This window comes from Nerophis ophidion, linkage group LG22 (genome assembly GCF_033978795.1).
Source record: "Nerophis ophidion isolate RoL-2023_Sa linkage group LG22, RoL_Noph_v1.0, whole genome shotgun sequence".
Classification (NCBI taxonomy): Eukaryota; Metazoa; Chordata; class Actinopteri; order Syngnathiformes; family Syngnathidae; genus Nerophis; species Nerophis ophidion.
Genome location: NC_084632.1, coordinates 6,193,170 through 6,219,698, shown reverse-complemented (window position 1 = coordinate 6,219,698; position 26,529 = coordinate 6,193,170). Strand labels below are relative to the sequence as shown.

Genomic DNA, 26,529 nt, shown 5'->3' with positions numbered 1-26,529 from the left:
AGGAGCAGTTTTTTCAGTGTTTTATTAAAAAATAGCGCTAAATTTTGAGTTTTGGGGTTTGGTTTTTTCATTAGATCGCAATATTTACCAGTCCTTATATGTGCGCCAAGTTTGGTGACTTTTGAATCATTTTAAAGGGGTCAAATTACAGCGCAAAGAGGCAAAAATTGCATTTTTACTAGTAAATCCTGATCTGCTTTGTTCATCCTCGACAACAGGAGGTGAGTTCTAATGCATGTTAACCCTCTTCTTTCTAGAAACAGGTGAGTCCTTCACCCGGCAAGCCACATCTAGAGAAGAATCTCCACATTACAGAACCTAAGCTGTCACTGCTTTCTGGGTTTGTGTGTTTCTGGGGTATCAGGAAGGTGAGTAGAATAGAATAGCTTTATGGTCATTGCACTTCAAACAGTACAACACAATTGGTTTGAAGTCCAACTGTCCAAAGGCAGACACCCAATTAACGTACAAGGGCGTACAGAAATTAAAGACTGATGGCTCGCTTATGTGTGAAGCCCCCGTGGAAAAGATAGAATAACGACACACACAAAAGAAAAAGGGACTTTCAACAGGTGGAGGGTTTCATCCATCCATTTTCTACCGCTTATTCCCTTTTTGGGGTCGCGAGGGGTGCTGGCGCCTATCTCAGCTACAATCGGGCGGAAGGCGGCGTACACCCTGGACAAGTCGCCACCTCATCGCAGGGCCAACACAGATAGACAGACAACATTCACACACTAGGGCCAATTTAGTGTTGCCAATCAACCTATCCCCAGGTGCATGTCTTTGGAGGTGGGAGGGGCCTATCCCCAGGTGCATGTCTTTGGAGGTGGGAGGGGCCTATCCCCAGGTGCATGTCTTTGGAGGTGGGAGGGGCCTATCCCCAGGTGCATGTCTTTGGAGGTGGGAGGAAGCTCGGAGGGAACCCACGCATTCACGGGGAGAACATGCAAACTCCACACAGAAAGATCCCGAGCCTGGCTTTGAACCCAGGACTGCAGGACCTTCGTATTGTGAGGCAGACGCACTAACCCCTCTGCCACCGTGAAGCCCAGGGGGAGGGTTAGGGCAAGCTAATACACTCCCATTTTATACCTGTATCTCACCTTTTTTGTAAGGGGCGCTGGAAGTTGGCAGACCCGTCAGCCGAAATCACGGGCGACTCATATTTACGTCTATTTTTTTCAATGCCTGGCTTGCGATCGACTGACACACCCTCCCCGATCGACCGATAGCTCGCCAAAAAAACGGAAATGCTGATTATCGGTCCTGCTAGACACCGAACTCTATTTAATAATACAACTCTAACATTTGACAACCAAACAATTAAACAAGGCGACACGGTAAAGAATCTGGGTATTATCTTCGACCCAACTCTCTCCTTTGAGGCACACATTAAAAGCGTTACTAAAACGGCCTTCTTTCATCTCCGCAATATCGCTAAAATTCGTTCCATTCTGTCCACTAAAGACGCTGAGATCATTATCCATGCGTTTGTTACGTCTCGTCTCGATTACTGTAACGTATTATTTTGGGGTCTCCCCATGTCTAGCATTAAAAGATTACAGTTGGTACAAAATGCGGCTGCTAGACTTTTGACAAGAACAAGAAAGTTTGATCATATTACGCCTGCACTGGCTCACCTGCACTGGCTTCCTGTGCACTTAAGATGTGACTTTAAGGTTTTACTACTTACGTATAAAATACTACACGGTCTAGCTCCATCCTATCTTGCCGATTGTATTGTACCATATGTCCCGGCAAGAAATCTGCGTTCAAAGGACTCCGGCTTATTAGTGATTCCCAAAGCCCAAAAAAAGTCTGCGGGCTGTAGAGCTTTTTCATTTCGGGCTCCAGTACTCTGGAATGCCCTCCCGGTAACAGTTCAAGATGCTACCTCAGTAGAAGCATTTAAGTCTCACCTTAAAACTCATTTGTATACTCTAGCCTTTAAATAGACTCCCTTTTTAGACCAGTTGATCTGCCGTTTCTTTTCCTTTTCTTCTATTTCCCACTCTCCCTTGTGGAGGGAGTCCGGTCCGATCCTGTGGCCATGTACTGCTCGCCTGTGTTTCGGCTGGGGACATCTCTGCGCTGCTGATCCGCCTCCGCTTGGGATGGTTTCCTGCTGGCTCCGCTGTGAACGGGACTCTCGCTGCTGTGTTGGATCCGCTTTGGACTGGACTCTCGCGACTGTGTTGGATCCATTATGGATTGAACTTTCACAGTATCATGTTAGACCCGCTCGACATCCATTGCTTTCCTCCTCTCCAAGGTTCTCATAGTCATTATTGTCACCGATGTCCCACTGGGTGTGAGTTTTCCTTGCCCTTATGTGGGCCTACCGAGGATGTCGTAGTGGTTTGTGCAGCCCTTTGAGACACTAGTGATTTAGGGCTATATAAGTAAACATTGATTGATTGATTGATCGACGTAATGCCCACCCCTGCTGTCGGACAATTTGCTCAGGCATTTGTTGACAAAGTGGTGACCCTCGCCCCCGTCCTTGTTTGTGAATGAGTGAGCATTTCGTGGAATCTGCTTATATACCCAATCATGGCAATTGGGAACAGTTGGGTGTTCCCAATTAGCCTGTTCACCTGTGGGATGCTACAAATAAGTGTTTGATGAGCATTCCTCATATTTCTCAGTCTTTTTTTGTCACTTGTGCCAGCTGTTTTGAAACATGTTGCAGGCATCAAATTCCAAATGAGCTAATTTTCGCAAAAAAATAACGTTTTCCAGTTCGAACATTAGTTATCCTGTATTTGCAGTCTATTCAATTGAATATCATTTGAAAGGGATTTGCAAATCATTGTATTTTTTTTTTTTTTTTTTGCCATTTACCCAGCGTGCCAAGTTCATTGGTTTTGGGTTTTGTACATCTTAAACACTGAAGACGTCTTCAGTAATGCAGACGTTGTACCGATCCGTTGTGGTGAAGAAGGAGCTGAGCCGGAAGGCAAAGCTCTCAATTTACCGGTCGATCTACGTTCCCATCCTCACCTATGGTCATGAGCTTTGGGTCATGACCGAAAGGATAAGATCACGGGTACAAGCGGCCCAAATGAGTTTGGGTCTCTCCCTTAGAGATAGGGTGAGAAGCTCTGCCATCCGGGAGGAACTCAAAGTAAAGCCGCTGCTCCTTCACATGGAGAGGAGCCAGATGAGGTGGTTCGGGCATCTGGTCAGGATGCCACCCGAACGCCTCCCGAGGGAGGTGTTTAGGGCACGTCCAACCGGTAGGAGGCCACGGGGAAGACCCAGGACACGTTGGGTAGACTATGTCTCCCGGCTGGCCTGGGAACGCCTTGGGATCCCCCGGGAAGAGCTAGACGAAGTGGCTGGGGAGAGGGAAGTCTGGGCTTCCCTGCTTAGGCTGTTGCCCCCGCGACCCGACCTCGGATAAGCGGAAGAAGATGGATGGATGGATGGACATCTTAAACACTCTTCTGCAGATCTTCAGGAAGTCCAGTTTTGTGAATATATTGAAGAACATTTCTGTTGCAGGTCAATAAACATGGCGACTACACTTCATCTTATTGGTGGAAATGGAGGAAGTTTCTTTTCTTTGACCGGTCGTGAAAACGGTGCCACTCTCAAGAAGATTGGTGTGGCAGTGGGTGGCTGGCAGATCAAAGCCGTGCGGGTTGAACTGACCGACGGGCGTGTGGAGACCTTTGGAAAATCCCACACTTTCAGTGAGTTCACGTTCAAACTTGGCGAGCGCATCACCAAGCTGTCCCTGTGGGGGAACGGCGCCGGGTCTCGTCTGGGTGGCATCAGGTTCTGGACGAGTTCTGGACGCGAGTTCTTTGCACACATGAACGACTGGCCCCTGAAGACCGAGTACTCTATCGACGTGGGGTCAGGAGTCTGCCTGGGGGTGCAGGGGAAGGCTGGCTCAGACATCGACCACATGGGGTTCCTCTTCATCAATGCCATCAAGTCGTCTGTGCTAACCGACATGACCTATCCCAGCCTGGCCATGTACACTCCTCAGGTGAGTGGTTTTGATTGATTGATTGAAACTTTTATTAGTAGATTGCACAGTTCAGTACATATTCCGTACAATTGACCACTAAATGGTAACACCCCAATAAGTTTTTCAACTTGTTTAAGTCGGGGTCCACGTTAATCAATTCATGGTACAAATATATACTATCAGCATAATACAGTCATCACACAAGTTAATCATCATATTATGTACATTGAATTATTGACATTATTTACAATCAGACAGTGTAGACAAACAGTGAAGGTCTTATTTAGTAGGATATGTACAGCCGGCAGAGAACATAGTGAGTTCAGATAGCATAAGAACAAGTATATACATTAGAAATACATTTGATTATTTACAGTAGGTTATTTACAATCCGGGGAGATGGGATGTGAATGGAGGAGGGTATTAGTAAAGGGTTGAAGTTGCCTGGAGGTGTTGTTTTAGAGCGCTTTTGAAGGAATATAGAGATGCACTTACTTTTATACCTGTTGGGAGTGCATTCCACATTGATGTGGCATAGAAAGAGAATGAGTTAAGACCTTTGTTAGATCGGAATCTGGGTTTAACGTGGTTTGTGGAGCTCCCCCTGGTGTTGTGGTTATGGCGGTCATTTACGTTAAGGAAGTAGTTTGACATGTACTTCGGTATCAGGGAGGTGTGGCGGATTTTATAGACTAGGCTCAGTGCAAGTTGTTTGACTCTGTCCTCCACCCTGAGCCAACACACTTTGGAGAAGTGGGTTGGAGGGAGGTGTGATCTGGGGTGGAGGTCTAAAAGTAACCGGACTAGCTTGTTCTGGGATGTTTGGAGTCTAGATTTGAGGGTTTTGGAGGTGCTGGGGTACCAGGAGATGCAAGCGTAATCGAAAAAGGGTTGAACGAGAGTTCCCGCTAGAATCTTCAAGGTGCTTTTGTTGACCAGAGAGGAGATTCTGGAGAGGAATCTCGTTCTTTGATATTTTCTGTACTGTTTATAAAGATGTTTTTGTGTTGCCTAAACAATACGCATTGTTTTGTTTTTTTCTGTGTTTGTTTGTTTGTTTGTTTGGGGGCTGGTTGTTTCCTCCAGGTCAACAAAGAATACATCAAATCGGTGTCTTACCACAATGGTGTTGTGGTTAGGGTGGTCATTTACGTTCTGGAAGTAGTTTGACGTGTACTTCGGTATCAGGGAGGTGTAGCGGATTTTATAGACTAGGCTCAGTGCAAGTTGTTTGACTCTGTCCTCCACCCTGAGCCAGCCCACTTTGGAGAAGTGGGTTGGAGTGAGGTGTGATCTGGGGTGGAGGTCTAAAAGTAGCTTGTTCTGGGATGTTTGGAGTCTAGATTTGAGGGTTTTGGAGGTGCAAGCGTAATTGAAAAAGGGTTGAATGAGAGTTCCCGCTAGAATCTTCAAGGTGCTTTTGTTGACCAGAGAGGAGATTCTGGAGAGGAATCTCGTTCTTTGATATTTTCTGTATTGTTTATAAAGATGTTTTTGTGTTGCCTGAACAATACGCATTGTTTTGTGTTTTTCTGTGTTTGTTCGTTTGTTTGGGGGCTGGTTGTTTCCTCCAGGTCAACAAAGAATACATCAAATCGGTGTCTTACCACAATGGTGTTGTGGTTAGGGTGGTCATTTACGTTAAGGAAGTAGTTTGACGTGTACTTCGGTATCAGGGAGGTGTAGCGGATTTTATAGACTAGGCTCAGTGCAAGTTGTTTGACTCTGTCCTCCACCCTGAGCCAGCCCACTTTGGAGAAGTGGGTTGGAGTGAGGTGTGATCTGGGGTGGAGGTCTAAAAGTAGCTTGTTCTGGGATGTTTGGAGTCTAGATTTGAGGGTTTTGGAGGTGCTGGGGTACCAGGAGGTGCAAGCGTAATTGAAAAAGGGTTGAACGAGAGTTCCCGCTAGAATCTTCAAGGTGCTTTTGTTGACCAGAGAGGAGATTCTGGAGAGGAATCTCGTTCTTTGATATTTTCTGTACTGTTTATAAAGATGTTTTTGTGTTGCCTGAACAATACGCATTGTTTTGTGTTTTTCTGTGTTTGTTCGTTTGTTTGGGGGCTGGTTGTTTCCTCCAGGTCAACAAAGAATACATCAAATCGGTGTCTTACCACAATGGTGTTGTGGTTAGGGTGGTCATTTACGTTCTGGAAGTAGTTTGACGTGTACTTCGGTATCAGGGAGGTGTAGCGGATTTTATAGACAAGGCTCAGTGCAAGTTGTTTGACTCTGTTCTCCACCCTGAGCCAGCACACTTTGGAGAAGTGGGTTGGAGTGAGGTGTGATCTGGGGTGGAGGTCTAAAAGTAGCTTGTTCTGGGATGTTTGGAGTCTAGATTTGAGGGTTTTGGAGGTGCTGGGGTACCAGGAGGTGCAAGCGTAATCGAAAAAGGGTTGAACGAGAGTTCCCGCTACAATCTTCAAGGTGCTTTTGTTGACCAGAGAGGAGATTCTGGAGAGGAATCTCGTTCTTTCATATTTTCTGTACTGTTTATAAAGATGTTTTTGTGTTGCCTAAACAATACGCATTGTTTAGTTTTTTTCTGTGTTTGTTCGTTTGTTTGGGGGCTGGTTGTTTCCTCCAGGTCAACAAAGAATACATCAAATCGGTGTCTTACCACAATGGTGTTGTGGTTAGGGTGGTCATTTACATTCTGGAAGTAGTTTGACGTGTACTTCGGTATCAGGGAGGTGTAGCGGATTTTATAGACAAGGCTCAGTGCAAGTTGTTTGACTCTGTCCTCCACCCTGAGCCAGCACACTTTGGAGAAGTGGGTTGTAGTGAGGTGTGATCTGGGGTGGAGGTCTAAAAGTAGCTTGTTCTGGGATGTTTGGAGTCTAGATTTGAGGGTTTTGGAGGTGCTGGGGTACCAGGAGGTGCAAGCGTAATCGAAAAAGGGTTGAACGAGAGTTCCCGCTAGAATCTTCAAGGTGCTTTTGTTGACCAGAGAGGAGATTCTGGAGAGGAATCTCGTTCTTTGATATTTTCTGTATTGTTTATAAAGATGTTTTTGTGTTGCCTAAACAATACGCATTGTTTTGTTTTTTTCTGTGTTTGTTCGTTTGTTTGGGGGCTGGTTGTTTCCTCCAGGTCAACAAAGAATACATCAAATCGGTGTCTTACCACAATGGTGTTGTGGTTAGGGTGGTCATTTACGTTAAGGAAGTAGTTTGACGTGTACTTCGGTATCAGGGAGGTGTAGCGGATTTTATAGACAAGGCTCAGTGCAAGTTGTTTGACTCTGTCCTCCACCCTGAGCCAGCCCACTTTGGAGAAGTGGGTTGGAGTGAGGTGTGATCTGGGGTGGAGGTCTAAAAGTAGCTTGTTCTGGGATGTTTGGAGTCTAGATTTGAGGGTTTTGGAGGTGCTGGGGTACCAGGAGGTGCAAGCGTAATTGAAAAAGGGTTGAACGAGAGTTCCCGCTAGAATCTTCAAGGTGCTTTTGTTGACCAGAGAGGAGATTCTGGAGAGGAATCTCATCCTTTGATATTTTCTGTACTGTTTATAAAGATGTTTTTGTGTTGCCTAAATAATACGCATTGTTTTGTGTTTTTCTGTGTTTGTTCGTTTGTTTGGGGGCTGGTTGTTTCCTCCAGGTCAACAAAGAATACATCAAATCGGTGTCTTACCACAACGACACTAGTGCGGTTCAGGAGCAGAAATGTTCGTACAGCAGATCTGTGACCAAGTCTAACACCTGGAGCACCACCACGAAGATTGAGTCCACCGTCAGCATGACCGTTTCAGCAGGGATCCCAGATCTGGTGGAGGTGTCTAGTGGGTTCAGCCTGACCGTGGGAGCTGAGCAGTCCTCCGCAATGACCCACGAGGAGACCATAACAGAATCAGATGAGATCAACGTGAAGGTCCCGGCAGGAAAGACCGTGAGCGTGGAGTTGTCAGTGGGACGAGCAGTCATCGACCTGGAGTACAGGGCCAAAGTGAAAATCACATGCCTGAACGGCAGCGAGCTGGTCTTCGATTCCACTGGCAACTACAATGGTGTGGCTTACACTGCGGTGAATGTAAAAACCACCGAGTCTGATAAAGTTATGAATGTTGAATAAGATCAAAGTTTCAATATTCATTGCGTGACATTAATTTGATAGCTAATGCAGAGTCATGTGGTCTTGCTAAATAAATCACATTGTTTAACCTTTTAATCTTACCGTGCCCTATTTTAATAATCATTGCATAACATTGTATGCCAATACGGAGTCATGTGAACTTGCTAAATAAATCATTGTCACAAATAAATAAAGCATCATAAACCTGCTTGTGTTTCCATCTTTGGCCTGGTGAAAAAAAATCGAGCACTTAGGCGTGGAGATTGTTTCTACAAACATTTGTGGAAGAATGGGCCGCTCTCAGTGATTTCCAGCGATTGGCCAAAGAATGGTCCAAGGTGCCGTACCCAGGGAACAAGGGAGCATCGACCCCACGCAAGCAGGTGGGCCAGCGACAGGAGCCCCAGGACATAACAGAAGACAAGGCACGGGAGAAGCAGGAGACAACCAGCCACCGAGAGACCATACCCCACGCAGGCAGAATGACTTCCCACAGGCAACCGGGGCCCCACGAGGACTAACCCCCTCCAGGAGAGCAAGGCAGGGGAAGTGCTTGTTTGCACCTCACTTTTTACATTAATGTTGTATTTGTATTATTTATTTGTTGAAAAGCAACAGCCAAACTGGCAGGTAAATCTACTGATGATTAAACCCAAAGAGATGTTGGTTACACGTTATGTTTTCTACCAATATTGTATTATTTTACGTTGAAAACAAAAGCAGGAGTGGCAGGTGACTCTAATGTTAAAATGTTAAAAACACTGGAGCTAACAAAAAGGCCAAACAAAAGTGCTAGCATGGAAAGCAAGGAAAATGAAGGGAAACACAAACAGTTGGCACAAAGGCACAAAAGGAGAAAACAACACAATCAGCATGAGAGCTAGAAATCAACTAAAAGCAGCGCGAGAGCTGGCGAGTAGTATTAAGGAAAGCAAGTCCTCAGCTGTTGCATGTGTGCAAATTAGAGTCTGAGAACGAATGAACAGAAAGGGCTGGCTTATATAATGATGGTGATTAGTAAAAAAAGGTGTGCGGCTGGAAACCACGGCAGGTGAAAATAATACGTTGCTGATGAGCTTCGTGCGTTGCGGTGGAGATGTAGTCAAACTCTCATGAGACACTTTAGTGAGTGAGTGAATTGTATTTATATAGCGCTTTTCTCTAGTGACTCAAAGCGCTTTACATAGTGACACCCAATATCTAAGTTACATTTAAACCAGCGTGGGTGGCACTGGGAGCAGGTGGGTAAAGTGTCTTGCCCAAGGACACAACGGCAGTAACTAGGATGGCGGAAGCGGGAATCGAACCTGCAACCCCCAAGTTGCTGGCACGGCCGCCCTACCAACCGAGCTATGCCGCCCCCTTTACCTTTGGTCGTGTAGATATATTTATTGTATCGGCAGCATCGTAAATGTGCTGCCGCTCGACACACGGATTGAACTCATGATCCCGGAACAGGAAACATAGGTGTCAGGTAACACAGAGGTAAACACTGCCCTCTAATGGAGACAATGAGTAAGTGCGTACAACAGTACAACACTTAACAGTTGCTATGGAAATCGTTTTGGGATCAAAGCGTTCTAAAAAAATAATATCGACCCTGAATTGTATCGGCAACAACAAATTCAGTGTGTATATATATATATATATATATATATATATATATATATATAAAAATATATATATATAAAACAACAAAAAAAACCAAAACCAAATTTAGTATATATATATATATATATATATATATATATATATATATATATATATATATATATATATATATATATATATATATATCAATCAATCAATCAATGTTTACTTATATAGCCCTAAATCACTAGTGTCTCAAAGGGCTGCACAAACAACTACGACATCCTCGGTAGGCCCACATAAGGGCAAGGAAAACTCACACCCAGTGGGACATCGGTGACAATGATGACTATGAGAACCTTGGAGAGGAGGAAAGCAATGGATGTCGAGCGGGTCTAACATAATACTGTGAAAGTTCAATCCATAATGGATCCACCACAGTCGCGAGAGTCCAGTCCAAAGCGGATCCAACACAGCAGCGAGAGTCCCGTTCACAGCGGAGCCAGCAGGAAACCATCCCAAGCGGAGGCGGATCAGCAGCGCGGAGATGTCCCCAGCCGATGCACAGGCAAGCAGTACATGGCCACCGGATCGGACCGGACCCCCTCCACAAGGGAGAGTGGGACATAGGAGAAAAAGAAAAGAAATGGCAGATCAACTGGTCTAAAAAGGGAGTCTATTTAAAGGCTAGAGTATACAAATGAGTTTTAAGGTGAGACTTAAATATATATATATATATATATATATATATATATATATATATATATATATATATATATGTATATATATATATATATATATATATATATATAAAACAACAACAAAAACCAACAACAAATTTAGTATATATATGTATATATATATATATATATATATATATATATATGTATATATATATATATATATATATATATATATATATATATATATATATATATATATATATATATATACACATATATATACAGTTGTGATCAAAATTATTCAACCCCCACACAATTTTGGTGTTTTAGCAAGTTGGACATTTATTCCGTATTTTGTTTATAGTCATATCAAATAAAGATGTGTCAAATAGACAAATGCAACTTAAATTGTAACACTGTATTTTATAAAATACCAAAAAATGACATTTTTCTTAACATCTCATTGACAAAATGATTCAACCCCCAAGTTCCATACATCTTTAGTACTTAGTAGAACAGCCTTTGGCAGTAATGACATCCTTCAAAGGTGATACATAAGCGGACACAAGCTTCTTGCAACCATCTACAGTATTTTAGCCCATTCCTCTTGGGCAAAGGCCTCCAGTTCTTTCATATTCTTAGGCTTGTGTGCTGCAACTGCCTTCTTCAAGTCCCACCACAGCTTTTCTAGAGGATTTAGGTCTGGCGACTGTGAAGGCCACTCCAGAGTCTTCCAGCCCTTCTTCTGCAACCACTCTGATGTTGATTTGGAGGTATGCTTGGGATCGATGTCCTGTTGGAAGGTCCAACGTCTCCCAAGCCTCAGCTTCGTCACTGACTTCATGACATTTGCAGCTAATATATCCTGCTAGGAAATAGAATTCATAATGCCTTGAACGTGCTGGAGATTCCCGGTACCTGAGGCAGAGAAACAGCCCCAGAGCATGATTGACCCCCCACCATGCTTAACAGTAGGCAAGGTGTTCTTCTCTTTCTAAGCTTCATTTTTTCTCCTCCAGACATAACGTTGATTCATAGGCCCAAAGAGTTCCACTTTTGTCTCATCACTCCATAGAACAGTTTCCCAAAACCTTTGGGGTTCGTCCAGATGATTTTTGGCATACTGGAGTCTATTTTTCTTGTGCCTGGTAGTCAGAAGTGGGGTGCACCTGGGAGTTCTGGCATGGAGGCCTTCATCTCGTAGTGTGCGCCTTATTGTCTGGGACGAAACCTGCGTTCCCCCCTCTGCAATGTCCTGTTATAGTTCCTCAGATGTTACCCGGGGGTTTTTCACCACTGTATGTTTCAAATACCGGACAGCAGTTGCACACAGCATCCTCTTTCTACCACGCCCAGGTAGTGTTTCCACTGTGCCTTTAGCTTTCAACTTGCGAATTATGCTCCCAACTGTGTCTCCTGGAATGTGTAATGTCTTTGCTATTTTCTTATATCCATATCCTTTCTTATGAAGAGAAATTACCTCCTCTCTTGACTTCTTTGACCACTCCCTGGACTTCACCATGTTGCAAATACACCATTGACCAGCTACAAGAAGCCGGGCGTCACAGTCTTTTTCAATCAGTTTAATTGTTGCTCGTTATGGTTCTAATCACATCTACAGGTGTTTTCTACACCTGATTGAAAATACCTTTTTCAAAGTCTGTTCTTAAGAGTTATGATCTTCAAGGGGTTGAATACGGGAACTTCCTGTGTGGAGTTTGCATGTTCTCCCCGTGAATGCGTGGGTTCCCTCCGGGTACTCCGGCTTCCTCCCACTTCCAAAGACATGCACCTGGGGATAGGTTGATTGGCAACACTGAATTGGCCCTAGTGTGTGAATGTGAGTGTGAATGCCATCCATCCATCCATCATCTTCCGCTTATCCGAGGTCGGGTCGCGGGGGCAGCAGCCTAAGCAGGGAAGCCCAGACTTCCTTATCTCCAGCCACTTCGTCTAGCTCTTCCCGGGGGATCCCGAGGCGTTCCCAGGCCAGCCGGGAGACATAGTCTTCCCAACGTGTCCTGGGTCTTCCCCGTGGCCTCCTACCGGCTGGACGTGCCCTAAACACCTCCCTAGGGAGGCGTTCGGGTGGCATCCTGACCAGATGCCCGAACCACCTCATCTGGCTCCTCTCGATGTGGAGGAGCAGCGGCTTTACGTTGAGTTCCTCCCGGATGGCAGAGCTTCTCACCCTATCTCTAAGGGAGAGCCCCGCCACCCGGCGGAGGAAACTCATTTCGGCCGCTTGTACCCGTGTTCTTATCCTTTCGGTCATGACCCAAAGCTCATGACCATAGGTGAGGATGGGAACGTAGATCGACCGGTAAATTGAGAGCTTTGCCTTCCGGCTCAGCTCCTTCTTCACCACAACGGATCGATACAACGTCCGCATTACTGAAGACGCCGCACCGATCCGCCTGTCGATCTCACCATCCACTCTTCCCCCACTCGTGAACAAGACTCCTAGGTACTTGAACTCCTCCACTTGGGGCACGGTCTCCTCCCCAACCCGGAGATGGCACTCCACCCTTTTCCGGGCGAGAACCATGGACTCGGACTTGGAGGTGCTGATTCTCATTCCGGTCGCTTCACACTCGGCTGCGAACCGATCCAGTGAGAGCTGAAGATCCCGGCCAGATGAAGCCATCAGGACTACATCATCTGCAAAAAGCAGAGACCTAATCCCGTGGCCACCAAACCGAAACCCCTCAACGCCTTGGCTGCGCCTAGAAATTCTGTCCATAAAAGTTATGAACAGAATCGGTGACAAAGGACAGCCTTGGCGGGGTCCAACCCTCACTGGAAACGTGTTCGACTTACTGCCAGCAATGCGGACCAAGCTCTGGCACTGATCATACAGGGAGCGGACTGCCACAATAAGACAGTCCGATACCCCATACTCTCTGAGCACTCCCCACAGGACTTCCCGAGGGACACGGTCGAATGCCTTCTCCAAGTCCACAAAGCACATGTAGACTGGTTGGGCAAACTCCCATGCACCCTCAAGAACCCTGCCGAGAGTATAGAGCTGGTCCACAGTTCCACGACCAGGACGAAAACCACACTGTTCCTCCTGAATCCGAGGTTCGACCATCCGGCGAAGCCTCCTCTCCAGTACACCTGAATAAACCTTACCGGGAAGGCTGAGGAGTGTGATCCCACGATAGTTGGAACACACCCCCCGGGTCCCCCTTCTTAAAGAGAGGGACCACCACCCCAGTCTGCCAATCCAGAGGTACCGCCCCCGATGTCCACGCGATGCTGCAGAGTCTTGTCAACCAAGACAGCCCCACAGCATCCAGAGCCTTAAGGAACTCCGGGCGGATCTCATCCAACCCCGGGGCCTTGCCGCCGAGGAGCTTTTTAACTACCTCAGCGACCTCAGCCCCAGAAATAGGAGAGTCCACTACAGATTCCCCAGGCACCGCTTCCTCAAAGAAAGACGTGTTGGTGGGATTGAGGAGGTCTTCGAAGTATTCCCTCCACCGATCCACAACATCCGCAGTCGAAGTCAGCAGAACACCATCCGCACCATACACGGTGTTGATAGTGCACTGCTTCCCCTTCCTGAGGCGCCGTATGATGGTCCAGTATCGCTTCGAAGCCGTCCGGAAGTCGTTTTCCATGCCTTCCCCGAACTCTTCCCATGTCCGAGTTTTTGCCTCCGCGACCGCTAAAGCTGCACACCGCTTGGCCCGTCGGTACCCGTCCACTGCCTCCGGAGTCCTATGAGCCAAAAGAACCCGATAGGACTCCTTCTTCAGCTTGACGGCATCCCTCACTGCTGGTGTCCACCAACGGGTTCTGGGATTACCGCCCCGACAGGCACCAACAACCTTGCGGCCACAGCTCCAATCAGCCGCCTCGACAATAGAGGTTCGGAACATGGTCCACTCGGACTCAATGTCCCGCACCTCCCTCGTGACATGTTCAAAGTTCTCCCGGAGGTGTGAATTGAAACTCTCTCTGACAGGAGACTCTGCCAGACGTTCCCAGCAGACCCTCACAATGCGTTTGGGCCTCCCAGGTCTGTCCGGCATCCTCCCCCACCATCGCAGCCAACTCACCACCAGGTGGTGATCGGTAGAAAGCTCCGCCCCTCTCTTCACCCGAGTGTCCAAGACATAAGGCCGCAAATCCGATGACACAACTACAAAGTCGATCATGGAACTGCGGCCTAGGGTGTCCTGGTGCCAAGTGCACATATGGACACCCTTATGTTTGAACATGGTGTTTGTTATGGACAATCCGTGACGAGCACAAAAGTCCAATAACAAAACACCACTCGGGTTTAGATCCGGGCGACCATTCTTCCCAATCACGCCTCTCCAGGTTTCACTGTCATTGCCAACATGAGCGTTGAAGTCTCCCAGTAGGACAAGGGAATCACCCGGAGGAGCACTTTCCAGTACTCCCTCGAGTGTTCCCAAAAAGGGTGGGTATTCTGAACTGCTGTTTGGTGCGTAAGCACAAACAACAGTCAGGACCCGTCCCCCCACCCGAAGGCGAAGGGAAGCTACCCTCTCGTCCACTGGGTTGAACTCAAACGTGCAGGCTTTGAGCCGGGGGGCAACGAGAATTGCCACCCCAGCCCGTCGCCTCTCACTGCCGGCAACGCCAGAGTGGAAGAGGGTCCAGTCCCTCTCGAGAGAACTGGTTCCAGAGCCCTTGCTGTGCGTCGAGGTGAGTCCGACTATATCCAGCCGGAACTTCTCTCCCTCGCGCACTAGCTCAGGCTCCTTCCCCCCCAGTGAGGTGACGTTCCACGTCCCAAGAGCTAGCTTCTGTAGCCGAGGATCGGACCGCCAAGTGCCCTGCCTTCGGCTGCCGCCCAGCTCACAATGCACCCGACCTCTATGGCCCCTCCTATGAGTGGTGAGCCCATTGGAGGGATGACCCACGTTGCCTCTTCGGGCTGTGCCCGGTCGGGCCCCATGGGGACAGGCCCGACCACCAGGCGCTCGCCATCGTGCCCCAACTCCGGGCCTGGCTCCAGAGCGGGGCCCCGGTGACCCACGTCCGGGCGAGGGAAATCTGGGTTCATTTTGTTGTAATTCCATAGAAGTCTTTGAGCTGCTCTTTGTCTGATCACTCACCTAGGACCTGTTTGTCTTGGGAGACCCTACCAGGGGGCATGAAAGCCCCCAGACAACATAGCTCCTAGGATCATTGGGACACGCAAACTCCTCTACCACGGTAAGGTAGCAGCTCAGAGAGGAGTGTGAATGTTGTCTGTCTATCTGTGTTGGCCCTGCGATGAGGTGGCGACTTGTCCAGGGTGTACCCCGCCTTCCGCCCGATTGTAGCTGAGATAGGCGCCAGCGCCCCCCGCGATCCCAAAAGGGATTAAGCGGTAGAAAATGGATGGATGGATGGATGGATATAAACAAAATACAAACCTCCACTGTGTGCGATGGAATGCGCCGTAGAGGTGTCAGTTCATCAGATCTTGGACAGCCACAGGAAGGACCTTATCAGGACCCGAAATCTACAAGCGGAGAGGAGGCAAACCGGACACCGCTCCAAGCACTGTTTAGTTTGAACCGTTCATGACCCAGTGCAGCAGCTGTTTATGACCCCTCCCCTTAGAAGCAGCTGCAGCTATGTAATCAATAAATGTCCAAATAAATGAGGAGGCGTGTGGAGCTTGTTCCTCAGAGCGGCAGGGTGACACTGTACGAGGGTGCAAGTCGACGCGCTCTCCTCATGAGCTAAATTGAATCCTGTCTCCGTTTGATTCCTTGCTTCTTGTCTTGTTTAATAAATAGTTTGGTGTTTGAACCTGACAATTTTCATGACTATTTACATTGTAGATTGTCACGTCAAAACTATGAATGAACACATGTGGAGTTATGTACTTAACAAAAAAAGAGGAAATAACTGAAGACATGTTTTATATTGTAGTTTCTTCAAAATAGCCGCCCGTTGCTCTGATTACTGATTTGCACACTCTTGGCATTCTCTCCATGAGATTCAAGATATAGTCACCTGAAATGGTTTTCACTTCACAGGTGTCATAGTTTTAAAACCTTCAGTAACAATCTTCAAGGTAAATAGTCTTGAAAATAAAGAAAACACATTGAAATGAAAAGGTGTGCCCAAACTTTTGGACGGTACTGTACGTATTTATCCATCCATCCATCCATTTTCTACCGCTTATTCCCTTTCGGGGTCACGGGGGGCGCTGGCGCCTATCTCAGCTACAATCGGGCGGAAGGCAGGGTACACCCTGGACAAGTCGCCACCTCATCGCAGGGCCAACACAGATAGACAGACAACATTCACACTCACATTCACACACTAGGGCCAATTTTAGTGTTGCCAATCAACCTATCCCCAGGTGCATGTCTTTGGAAGTGGGAGGAAGCCGGAGTACCCGGAGGGAACCCACGCATTCACGGGGAGAACATGCAAACTCCACACAGAAAGATCCCGAGCCTGGATTTGAACCCAGGACTGCAGGAACTTCGTATTGTGAGACAGACGCACTAACCCCTCTGCCACCGTGAAGCCCCGTGAAGTATTTATATATACTTATAATTATTTTAGTTTTTCACTATGCTACACTTCTGTTAGTGTATGTAAAAGCCAGCACTAAAACAACTAAATCAATTCCCGTCATATCAATTCCTAGATATGGTCGTAATTATTTTAAGTGGACTACGCATAATAAACACAACATTATTAATATTGCTACTACGGATAATTTGATCAAAAGTTCTCTAAATCAGTCCACTACCTATAATATAGGTTTTTTAAACATAAGATCATTGTCTCCCAAAACGTTGTTAGTTAATGAGGTCATCAGAGACAACAACCTTAACGTCATCGGTCTCAGCGAAACCTGGCTTAAACCAGACGACTTTTTTGCGCTAAATGAGGCATCTCCTCCTAACTTTACACATGCGCATATTGCCCGTCCCCTTAAAAGGGGTGGGGGGGTCGCACTAATATACAACCAAAACTTTAACCTGAGTCCTAACCTTCAGTAACAATCTTGAAGGTAAATCGTCTTGAAAATAAAGAAAACACATTGAAATGAAAAGGTGTGTCCAAACCTTTGGCCTGTACTGTACGTATTTATATATACTTATAATTATTTTAGTTTTTCGCTATGCTACACCACTGTTAGTGTATGTAAAAACCAGCACTAAAACAACTAAATAAAAGTCCATTCCATCCAACATCCATATTGATATTGCACACTATAAATGTGAATCTGTTTAGATTTACCTTTTTCTTGCCCACATTTTTTAGATAGGTAGGTAGGTCTTTATTGTCATTGCAACAAGTACAACAAAACTTGGTTTTCAGCACAAACCTGTTCAAGATTAGACAAACAAACAGTGTACAGGGTTACAGAACAAGAACGCTGATGGGTCGCCATAAGGCGCCCCGTAAAAGATGGGAAAAAGGTAAACGCTGGGGAAGGTTGAGTAAAAAAATACAATCCAGACTGGGCTCCTAAGGGGACCCAGTTCGGAGTGAGAAAAAAACCTCTATAGCAAAGCACATATACATATTACAACATACATCTCGAGATATCTAGCAACAGAGGGAAGGTAGTTCAAGGTCATGGTGGTAGGCCACAGCTCTCAGGCGCTGACCATCCATTCATCACCCCTATGGGATTGCGTCGAGGGCGTTGGATTGGGGGACAGGAGGGTGTATGTGTGGCGTAAATAATAGATGTTCTATTACTTGGTATATGTGTGGTCTTATTATGTAGAAATGATTTACTTAAAGTTTGTATAGGCTCCACCACCCCCCGAGATCCCCAAAGGGGACAGAAAATGGATGGATGGGTCTTTTTAGCTACTTGTCTTTTTCGTTGACTCGGGCTCATGTAAAAAAAAAAAAATAAAGAGTCTAATGTCTCAAAGGAATCTGCTTAAGTTAACTTAGGTGAACTCTGGGGAGACTCCAAAAAAAATATTTTGATAAGAGGCCTCTCAAATGTTGGTTGTTTTAGTCAAGACTTGTCCAATTGGACTCCATCCAGACCAATCACATTCAGAAGAATCTCAGGTCATTTCGCAATACCAACATCAATGCCTTTAAAACCGTGGACCATCAGTAGTCTGACTACAGAGTCCCTGCACTTCTGAGCGGTCTGATATCACCTGTCCACTCTTCAACTTGTGAGTATGCACATCTGGTCTTAGATGTTACATAGTCTGTTCTTGACATAACTCTTTCTACATCTACTCTGGTATGGTTTTAGATTTGTGCAATCAGTCCATCAAATTCACAAACAATGTATCGGACTTCTTATTCAACAAGAACGTCAGATGATTAGACTTGTCTCATTTATTTACTAGTAAATCCTGATCTGCTTTGTTCATCCTCAACAACTGGAGGTGAGTTCTAGTGCATGTTAACCCTCTTCTTTCTAGAAACAGGTGAGTCCTCCACCTGACAAGCCACATCTAGAGAAGAATCTCCACATTACAGAACCTAAGCTGTCACTGCTTTCTTGGTTTGTGTGTTTCTGGGGTATCAGGAAGGTGAGTAGAATAGAATAGCTTTATGGTCATTGCACTTCAAACAGTGCAACACAATTGGTTTGAAGTCCAACTGTCCAAAGGTATACCTGTATCTCACCTTTTTTGTAAGGGGCGCTGGAAGTTGGCAGACCCGTCAGCGGAAATCACGGGCGACAGGCTGGGGTGGCAATTCTTGTTGCCCCCAGGCTTAAACTGGCATTTCCGGGTGTTGTTGTTGTCCCTTGGCATAGTAGAGTTTGAACGTGCCCTTACAGATGTAGCGACAAACTGTAATTAAAGCTGCAAGCAGCGTTTGTCGGGCCCGCCTTTGGCTGCTGCCCCCGAGACCCACGTCCGGATAAGCGTTAGAAGACGCCTTGGAGCCACTATTTTGAGAATCTAATGCATTGTGAAAGTAATGCAGTTGTTGTATTGAAGTGAAAATATCAAACTTCCTGTTGATTTTTGCTAAAGTATGTAATTATTAAAATGTAGGGCTAAGTGAGACCTACTTAGTGTTTTTGTTTCATGTCTCTCTGACATTCCTACTGGAAGTTACAAGCAGTTTTGTCTGTGTTTTCTTCCTAGGAGCAGTTTGTCAGTGTTGTATTCCTAGGGGGGCGGTAGAGCGCAATTTTGAGTTTTGAGGTTAGGTTTTTTCATCAGATCGCAATTTTTGCCAGACCTGATGTGTGTGTCAAGTTTGGTGGGTTTAGAAGCATTTTAAGGGGGTCAAATAACAGCTCAAAAATGACATTTTTTAGGAGACTTTGCAAAGGGGTTCTTTGAAGGCTCGTAAAATCAAAACCTGAAAACTTATCAAAACTCTGTTCTATACTTTTAATCAGAAGGGTTCAATCTCTCTCCTGTGCGAGTTTGAAGCCAAAACAACAAACGCACTCAGAGGAGATAATGTTTGAAGAAAGGTGACCGTTTTTTACAAAACTTTTGTTTTGAAGGGGGGATTGAAAACTTCCTGTTGATTTTTGTTGGGGGTTGTCTATCTATGAAATGTAGGTTCAAGCGAGACCTACATAGAGGTTTTTGGTTCATGTCTCTCCGATATTCTTACCGGAAGTTACAAGCAGTTTTGTCTGTATTTTCTTCCTAGGAGCAGTTTTTTCAGTGTTTTATTAAAAAATAGCGCTAGAGCGCAACTTTGAGTTTTGGGGTTTGGTTTTTTCATTAGATCACAATATTCTCCAGTCCTTTGTGTGCGCCAAGTTTGGTGACTTTTGAAGCATTTTAAAGGGGTCAAATTACAGCGCAAACAGGCAAAAATTGCATTTTTTGCGAACATTTTATTTTGAAGGGGTTTTTGCCAACTTCCTGTAGATTTTTGCTGAAAGAAGTGAGTGTATGAAAATTGGATCTAAGTCAGACCTACATAGGGGGTTTTGTTTCATGTCGCTATGACATTCCTAACAGAAGTTACATGCAGTTTTGTCCGTAATTTTTTCCTAGGGGGCGCTAGAGCGTAATTTTCATTTTGGGGGATTGGTTGCTTAATATGTCGGGAAGGGCTATACCGACGTGTGTGTCAAATTTGGTGAGTTTTGAAACATGTTAAGGGGGTCAAATTACAGCGCGTAGGTGCGGAATAATAATAAAACACAGCAGTTTCAATAGGGCCTGTGGACCCTAATTACTAACAGGAGATTTCTGAAGTGTTCCTGAGACCATGTGGTGATATCCTTTACACACTGATGTCGATTTTTGAAGCAGTACCGCCTGAGAGATCGAAGGCCACGGGCATTGCCGCTAACGTGCAGTGATTTCTTCAGATTTTCTGAAACTTTTGATGACATTACGGACCATAGATGATGAAATCCTTAATTTCCTTGCAATAGCTTGTGAAGAAATGTTGTTCTTAAACTGTTGGACAGGGGTGCTCACACTTTTTCTGCGGGCGAGCTACTTTTCAATTGACCAAGTCGAGGAGATCTACCTCATTCTTATTTATAATTTATATTTATTTATTTATGAAAGAGACATTTTGGTTTACAACTTAATGGTGTTTAATGATAATACAAGCATGTTGAACACACATAGGTTCCTTTCTTTCATGAAGACAAGAATTTACAGTGGGGCAAAAAAGTATTTAGTCAGCCAGCGATTGTGCAAGTTCTCCCACTTAAAATGATGACAGAGGTCTGTGATTTTGATCATAGGTCCACTTCAACTGTGAGAGACAGAATTGTAGGAATTTTAAAGAATTTATTTGTAAATTATGGTGGAAAATAAGTATTTGGTCAACCATTCAAAGCTCTCACTGATGGAAGGAGGTTTTGGCTCAAAATCTCACGATACATGGCCCCATTCATTCTTTCCTTAACACGGATCAATCGTCCTGTCCCCTTAGCAGAAAAACAGCTCCAAAGCATGATGTTTCCACCCCCATGCTTCACAGTAGGTGTGGTGTCCTTGGGATGCAACTCAGTATTCTTCTTCCTCCAAACACGACGAGTTGAGTTTATACCAAAAGGTTCTATTTTGGTTTCATCTGACCACATGAGATTCTCCCAATCCTCATCCATGTATCCATTTTGGTATAAACTCAACTCCTCGTTTTGGTTTTGGGTTTTGTACATCTTAAACACTGAAGACGTCTTCAGTAATGCGGACGTTGTACCGATCCGTTGTGGTGAAGAAGGAGCTGAGCCGGAAGGCAAAGCTCTCAATTTACCGGTCGATCTACGTTCCCATCCTCACCTATGGTCATGAGCTTTGGGTCATGACCGAAAGGATAAGATCACGGGTACAAGCGGCCGAGATGAGTTTCCTCTGCCGGGTGGCGGGTCTCTCCCTTAGAGATAGGGTGAGAAGCTCTGCCATCCGGGAGGAACTCAAAGTAAAGCCGCTGCTCCTCCACATCGAGAGGAGCCAGATGAGGTGGTTCGGGCATCTGGTCAGGATGCCACCCGAACGCCTCCCGAGGGAGGTGTTTAGGGCACGTCCAACCGGTAGGAGGCCACGGGGAAGACCCAGGACACGTTGGGTAGACTATGTCTCCCGTCTGGCCTGGGAACACCTCGGGATCCCCCGGGAAGAGCTAGACGAAGTGGCTGGGGAGAGGGAAGTCTGGGCTTCCCTGCTTAGGCTGTTCCCCCCGCGACCCGACCTTGGATAAGCGGAAGAAGATGGATGGATGCATGGACATCTTAAACACTCTTCTGCAGATCTTCAGGAAGTCCAGTTTTGTGAATATATTGAACATTTCTGTTGCAGGTCAATAAACATGGCGACTACACTTGATACTATTGGTGGAAATGGAGGCAGTTCCTTTTCTTTGACCGGTCGTGACAACGGTGCCACTCTCAAGAAGATTGGAGTGGCAGTGGCTGGCTGGCAGATCAAAGCCGTGCGGGCTGAACTGACCGACGGGCGTGTGAAGACTTTTGGAGAATCCCACACTTTCAGTGAGTTCACGTTCAAACTTGGCGAGCGCATCACCAAGCTGTCCCTGTGGGGGAACGGTTTCGGGTCTCGTCTGGGTGGCATCAGGTTCTGGACGAGTTCTGGACGCGAGTTCTTTGCGCATCAGACCGAGTACCCCCTGAAGACCGAGTACTCTATCAACGTGGGGTCAGGAGTCTGCCTGGGGGTGCAGGGGAAGGCTGGCTCAGACATCGACCACATGGGGTTCCTCTTCATCAATGCCATCAAGTCGTCTGTGCTAACCGACATGACCTATCCCAGCCTGGCCATGTACACTCCTCAGGTGAGTGGTTTTGATTGATTGATTGAAACTTTTATTAGTAGATTGCACAGTACAGTACATATTCCGTACAATTGACCACTAAATGGTAACACCCGAATAGGTTTTTCAATTTGTTTAAGTCGGGGTCCACGTTAATCAATTCATGGTACAAATATATACTATCAACATAATACAGTCATCACACAAGTTAATCATCATATTATGTACATTGAATTATTGACATTATTTACAATCAGACAGTGTAGACAAACAGTGAAGGTCTTACTTAGTAGGATATGTACAGCCGGCAGAGAACATAGTGAGTTCAGATAGCATAAGAAAAAGTAAATACGTTAGAAGTACATTTGATTATTTACATTAGGTTATTTACAATCTGGGGAGATGGGATGTGAATGGAGGAGGGTATCAGTAAAGGGTTGAAGTTGCCTGGAGGTGTTGTTTTAGAGCGCTTTTGAAGGAATATAGAGATGCACTTACTTTTATACCTGTTGGGAGTGCATTCCACATTGATGTGGCAAAGAAAGAGAATGAGTTAAGACCTTTGTTAGATCGGAATCTGGGTTTAATGTGGTTTGTGGAGCTCCCCCAGGTGTTGTGGTTATGGCGGTCATTTACGTTCTGGAAGTAGTTTGACATGTACTTCGGTATCAAGGAGGTGTAGCGGATTTTATAGACTAGGCTCAGTGCAAGTTGTTTGACTCTGTCCTCCACCCTGAGCCAGCACACTTTGGAGAAGTGGGTTGTAGTGAGGTGTGATCTGGGGTGGAGGTCTAAAAGTAACCGGACTAGCTTGTTCTGGGATGTTTGGAGTCTAGATTTGAGGGTTTTGGAGGTGCTGGGGTACCAGGAGGTGCATGCGTAATCGAAGAAGGGTTGAATGAGAGTTCCCGCTAGAATCTTCAAGGTGCTTTTGTTGACCAGAGAGGAGATTCTGTAGAGGAATCTCGTTCTTTGGTTGACCTTTTTGATTACCTTGGTTGCCATTTTATCACAGGAAAGATTAGCCTCTAGAATGGAACCTAGGTAGGTGATCTCATCTCTCCTTTTGATAACAATGTCACCCACCTTTATAGTGAAGTCACCGACTTTCTTAAGTTTGATATGGGACCCGAATACGATGGATTTCATTTTACCTAAGTGTATGGATAGCTTGTTGTCAGCGAACCAGGTGCAAACATTAAGGAGTTCAGCACTGAGGATTTGTTCCACCTGTGACTTGTCCTTGCCGGATACCAGCAGGGCCGAGTAATCCACGAACAGGAACAATTCACAGTCGCATGCTGATGGCATGTCATTCACGTATATTAGGAACAGTAAAGGTCCTAGTATACTCCCCTGAGGGACTCCACAGCTTACTGAGAGGGGAGGGGACACGGTGCCGTTGACCTCTACCACCTGTTTCCTCCCCTCCAAGTAAGATTGCATCCAGCTCTGAGTTTATCCAACAGTATAGCGTGGTTAACGGTGTCAAAGGCCTTCTGAATGTCCAGCATGACCATGCCGCAGTATTTGCCCGCGTCCACCTCATGTTTGATGTGGTCCCTCAGAAAGAGAAGGCATGTGTCAGTGGAGTGGTTAGTTCTGAAGCCGGATTGGAATTTGTACATTAGTTTATTAAAGTTGGTACTACGTCTGAATCAACTGAGTAAGAATATGGAAAGAGCAAAACTACTCAGGCAAATCATATTTTTGATATAGAGGGTAGATGCCCATATCTGCTGTACAGATTTACTTTACAAAAGAGAAGTGTGGGATACCTCTCTTGTTGCCATGTTTGTATTCGACTTTATTAAGTGGATTTGTATTATTATTTGGTGCCACCGGGCCGGAGCATGAAGGGATAGAAAGAGAAAATGCGTGCGTTCCCTCCGGGGACTCGGACTTCCTTCCACCTCCAAAGACATGCACCTGGGGAGAGGTTGATTGGCAACGATAATAATTGGCCCGAGTGTGTGAATGTGAGTCAATCAATCAATCAATCAATGTTTATTAATATAGCCCCAAATCGCAAATGTCTCAAAGGACTGCACAAATCATTACGACTACGACATCCTCGGAAGAACCCACAAAAGGGCAAGGAAAACTCACATTCAGTGGGACGCCAGTGACAATGCTGACTATGAGAAACCTTGGAGAGGACCTCAGATGTGGGCAACCCCCCCCACCCCCCTCTAGGGGACCGAAAGCAATGGATGTCGAGCGGGTCTAACATGATACTGTGAAAGTTCAATCCATAGTGGCTCCAACACAGCCGCGAGAGTTCAGTTCAAAGTGGATCCAAGACAGCAGCGAGAGTCCCGTCCACAGGAAACCATCTCAAGCGGAGGCGGATCAGCAGCGTAGAGATGTCCCCAACCGATACACAGGCGAGCGGTCCATCCTGGGTCCCGACGAGCGGTCCATCCTGGGTCTCGACTCTGGACAGCCAGTACTTCATCCATGGTCATCGGACCGGACCCCCTCCACAAGGGAGGGGGGGGGACATAGGAGAAAAAAGAAAAGAAGCGGCAGATCAACTGGTCTAAAAAGGAGGTCTATTTAAAGGCTAGAGTATACAGATGAGTTTTAAGGTGAGACTTAAATGGTGTGAATGTTGTCTGTCTCTGTTGGCCCTGCGATGAGGTGGCGACAGTCTTGTATTTTTATTTAATTACAATAGGTCAGTAAAACAATGTCATATTCCAAAATCCTCCCCCGGGGGATTGAAGTCTAAATGTTAACAAACAGCGAAATATCAAAGCATTATTTTTAAACTCTCATTCGCTTAATTACTTTAAAAATTAGTTGATATTTTCTGTATTGTTTATAAAGATGTTTTTTTGTTGCCTAAACAATACGCATTGTTCTGTGTTTTTCTGTGTTTCTTCGTTTGTTTGGGGGCTGGTTGTTTCCTCCAGGTCAAGAAGGAATACATCAAATCGGTGTCTTACCACAACGGCACTAGTGCGGTTCAGGAGCAGAAATGTTCGTACAACAGATCTGTGACCAAGTCTAACACCTGGAGCACCACCACGAAGATTGAGTCCACCGTCAGCATGACCGTTTCAGCAGGGATCCCAGATCTGGTGGAGGTGTCTAGTGGGTTTAGCCTGACCGTGGGAGCTGAGCAGTCCTCCGCAATGACCCACGAGGAGACCATAACAGAATCAGATGAGATCACTGTGACGGTCCCGGCAGGAAAGACCGTGAGCGTGGAGTTGTCAGTGGGACGAGCAGTCATCGACCTGGAGTACAGGGCCAAAGTGAAAATCACATGCCTGAACGGCAGCCAGCTGGTCTTCAATTCCACTGGCAACTACACTGGTGTGGCTTACACTGCAGTGAATGTAAAAACCACCGAGTCTGATAAAGTTATGAATGTTGAATAAGATGCATCGACATCTTTCTGTGCATGGTTTAAATATTCATTGCATGACATTGATTTGATCGCTAAGGCAGAGCCATGTGGTCTTGCTAAATAAATCAGTCCGTCTCCCTGATCACAATGTTTAACGTTTTAATCTTACAGCGCACAATTTTAATATTCATTGCATATCATCGATTTGTATGCCAATGCGGAGTCATGTGAACTTGCTAAATGAATGATTGGCACAGATAAATAAAGCATCATAAACATGCTTGTGTTTCCATCTTTAAATCTTGTGGTTTTCAGCTCCTTTCAATGGTAACAGATACAGGTAACACAAAATCACCCCTGACAATAATCACAGTAACCAACCTCGCAAACACAAGAACATGCCATAATAATTATCATAGCAACATAATGTAAACAGCCTTCCCGTTAAGGTCTATTCAGGTGTACTGGAAAGGAGGCTACGTCGAATAGTCGAACCTCGGATTCAGGAAGTTGTGGTTGTGAAAATGTGGACCAACTCTTTACTCTCGGCAAGATCCTTGAGGGTTCATGGGAGTTTGCCCAACCAGTCTACATGTGTTTTGTGGACTTGAAGAAGGCATTTGACCATGTCCCTACGGAAGTCCTGTGGAGAGTAGTC

At 45.8% G+C, this 26,529-nt stretch overlaps 2 protein-coding genes across 6 annotated transcripts; both read left to right on the top strand.

The window, feature by feature from the left end:
- Positions 1 to 251: 251 nt before the first annotated feature.
- On the top strand, positions 252 to 8,262 carry LOC133540485 (aerolysin-like protein). The gene is made up of 3 exons (XM_061883117.1): positions 252 to 368; positions 3,511 to 4,003; positions 7,584 to 8,262. Exons 2-3 carry the CDS (start codon positions 3,521 to 3,523, stop codon positions 8,052 to 8,054), a joined length of 954 nt encoding a protein of 317 aa, XP_061739101.1. The 5' UTR covers positions 252 to 368; positions 3,511 to 3,520; the 3' UTR covers positions 8,055 to 8,262.
- LOC133540486 (aerolysin-like protein) lies at positions 258 to 26,151 on the top strand. 5 transcript variants are annotated; one of them, XM_061883120.1, is made up of 5 exons: positions 18,371 to 18,468; positions 18,649 to 18,687; positions 18,724 to 18,834; positions 22,042 to 22,534; positions 25,432 to 26,151. In XM_061883120.1, exons 4-5 carry the CDS (start codon positions 22,052 to 22,054, stop codon positions 25,900 to 25,902), a joined length of 954 nt encoding a protein of 317 aa, XP_061739104.1. In that variant the 5' UTR covers positions 18,371 to 18,468; positions 18,649 to 18,687; positions 18,724 to 18,834; positions 22,042 to 22,051; the 3' UTR covers positions 25,903 to 26,151. The 5 variants fall into 5 exon arrangements, with proteins under 5 accessions (XP_061739102.1, XP_061739107.1, XP_061739103.1 ...); XM_061883118.1 differs by lacking the exons at positions 18,371 to 18,468; positions 18,649 to 18,687 and adding an exon at positions 258 to 368; XM_061883119.1 differs by lacking the exon at positions 18,649 to 18,687 and having other exon boundaries at positions 18,344 to 18,468.
- Positions 26,152 to 26,529: the final 378 nt, after the last annotated feature.

Bases quoted from the DNA above. Each gene is read 5' to 3' on its own strand.
- LOC133540486 (XM_061883118.1), top strand. From the start codon at position 22,052: ATGGCGACTACACTTGATACTATTGGTGGAAATGGAGGCAGTTCCTTT. The intron at 22,535-25,431 runs GTGAGTGGTTTT...TGTTTCCTCCAG, and splicing joins TGGCCATGTACACTCCTCAG to GTCAAGAAGGAATACATCAA.
- LOC133540485 (XM_061883117.1), top strand. From the start codon at position 3,521: ATGGCGACTACACTTCATCTTATTGGTGGAAATGGAGGAAGTTTCTTT. The intron at 4,004-7,583 runs GTGAGTGGTTTT...TGTTTCCTCCAG, and splicing joins TGGCCATGTACACTCCTCAG to GTCAACAAAGAATACATCAA.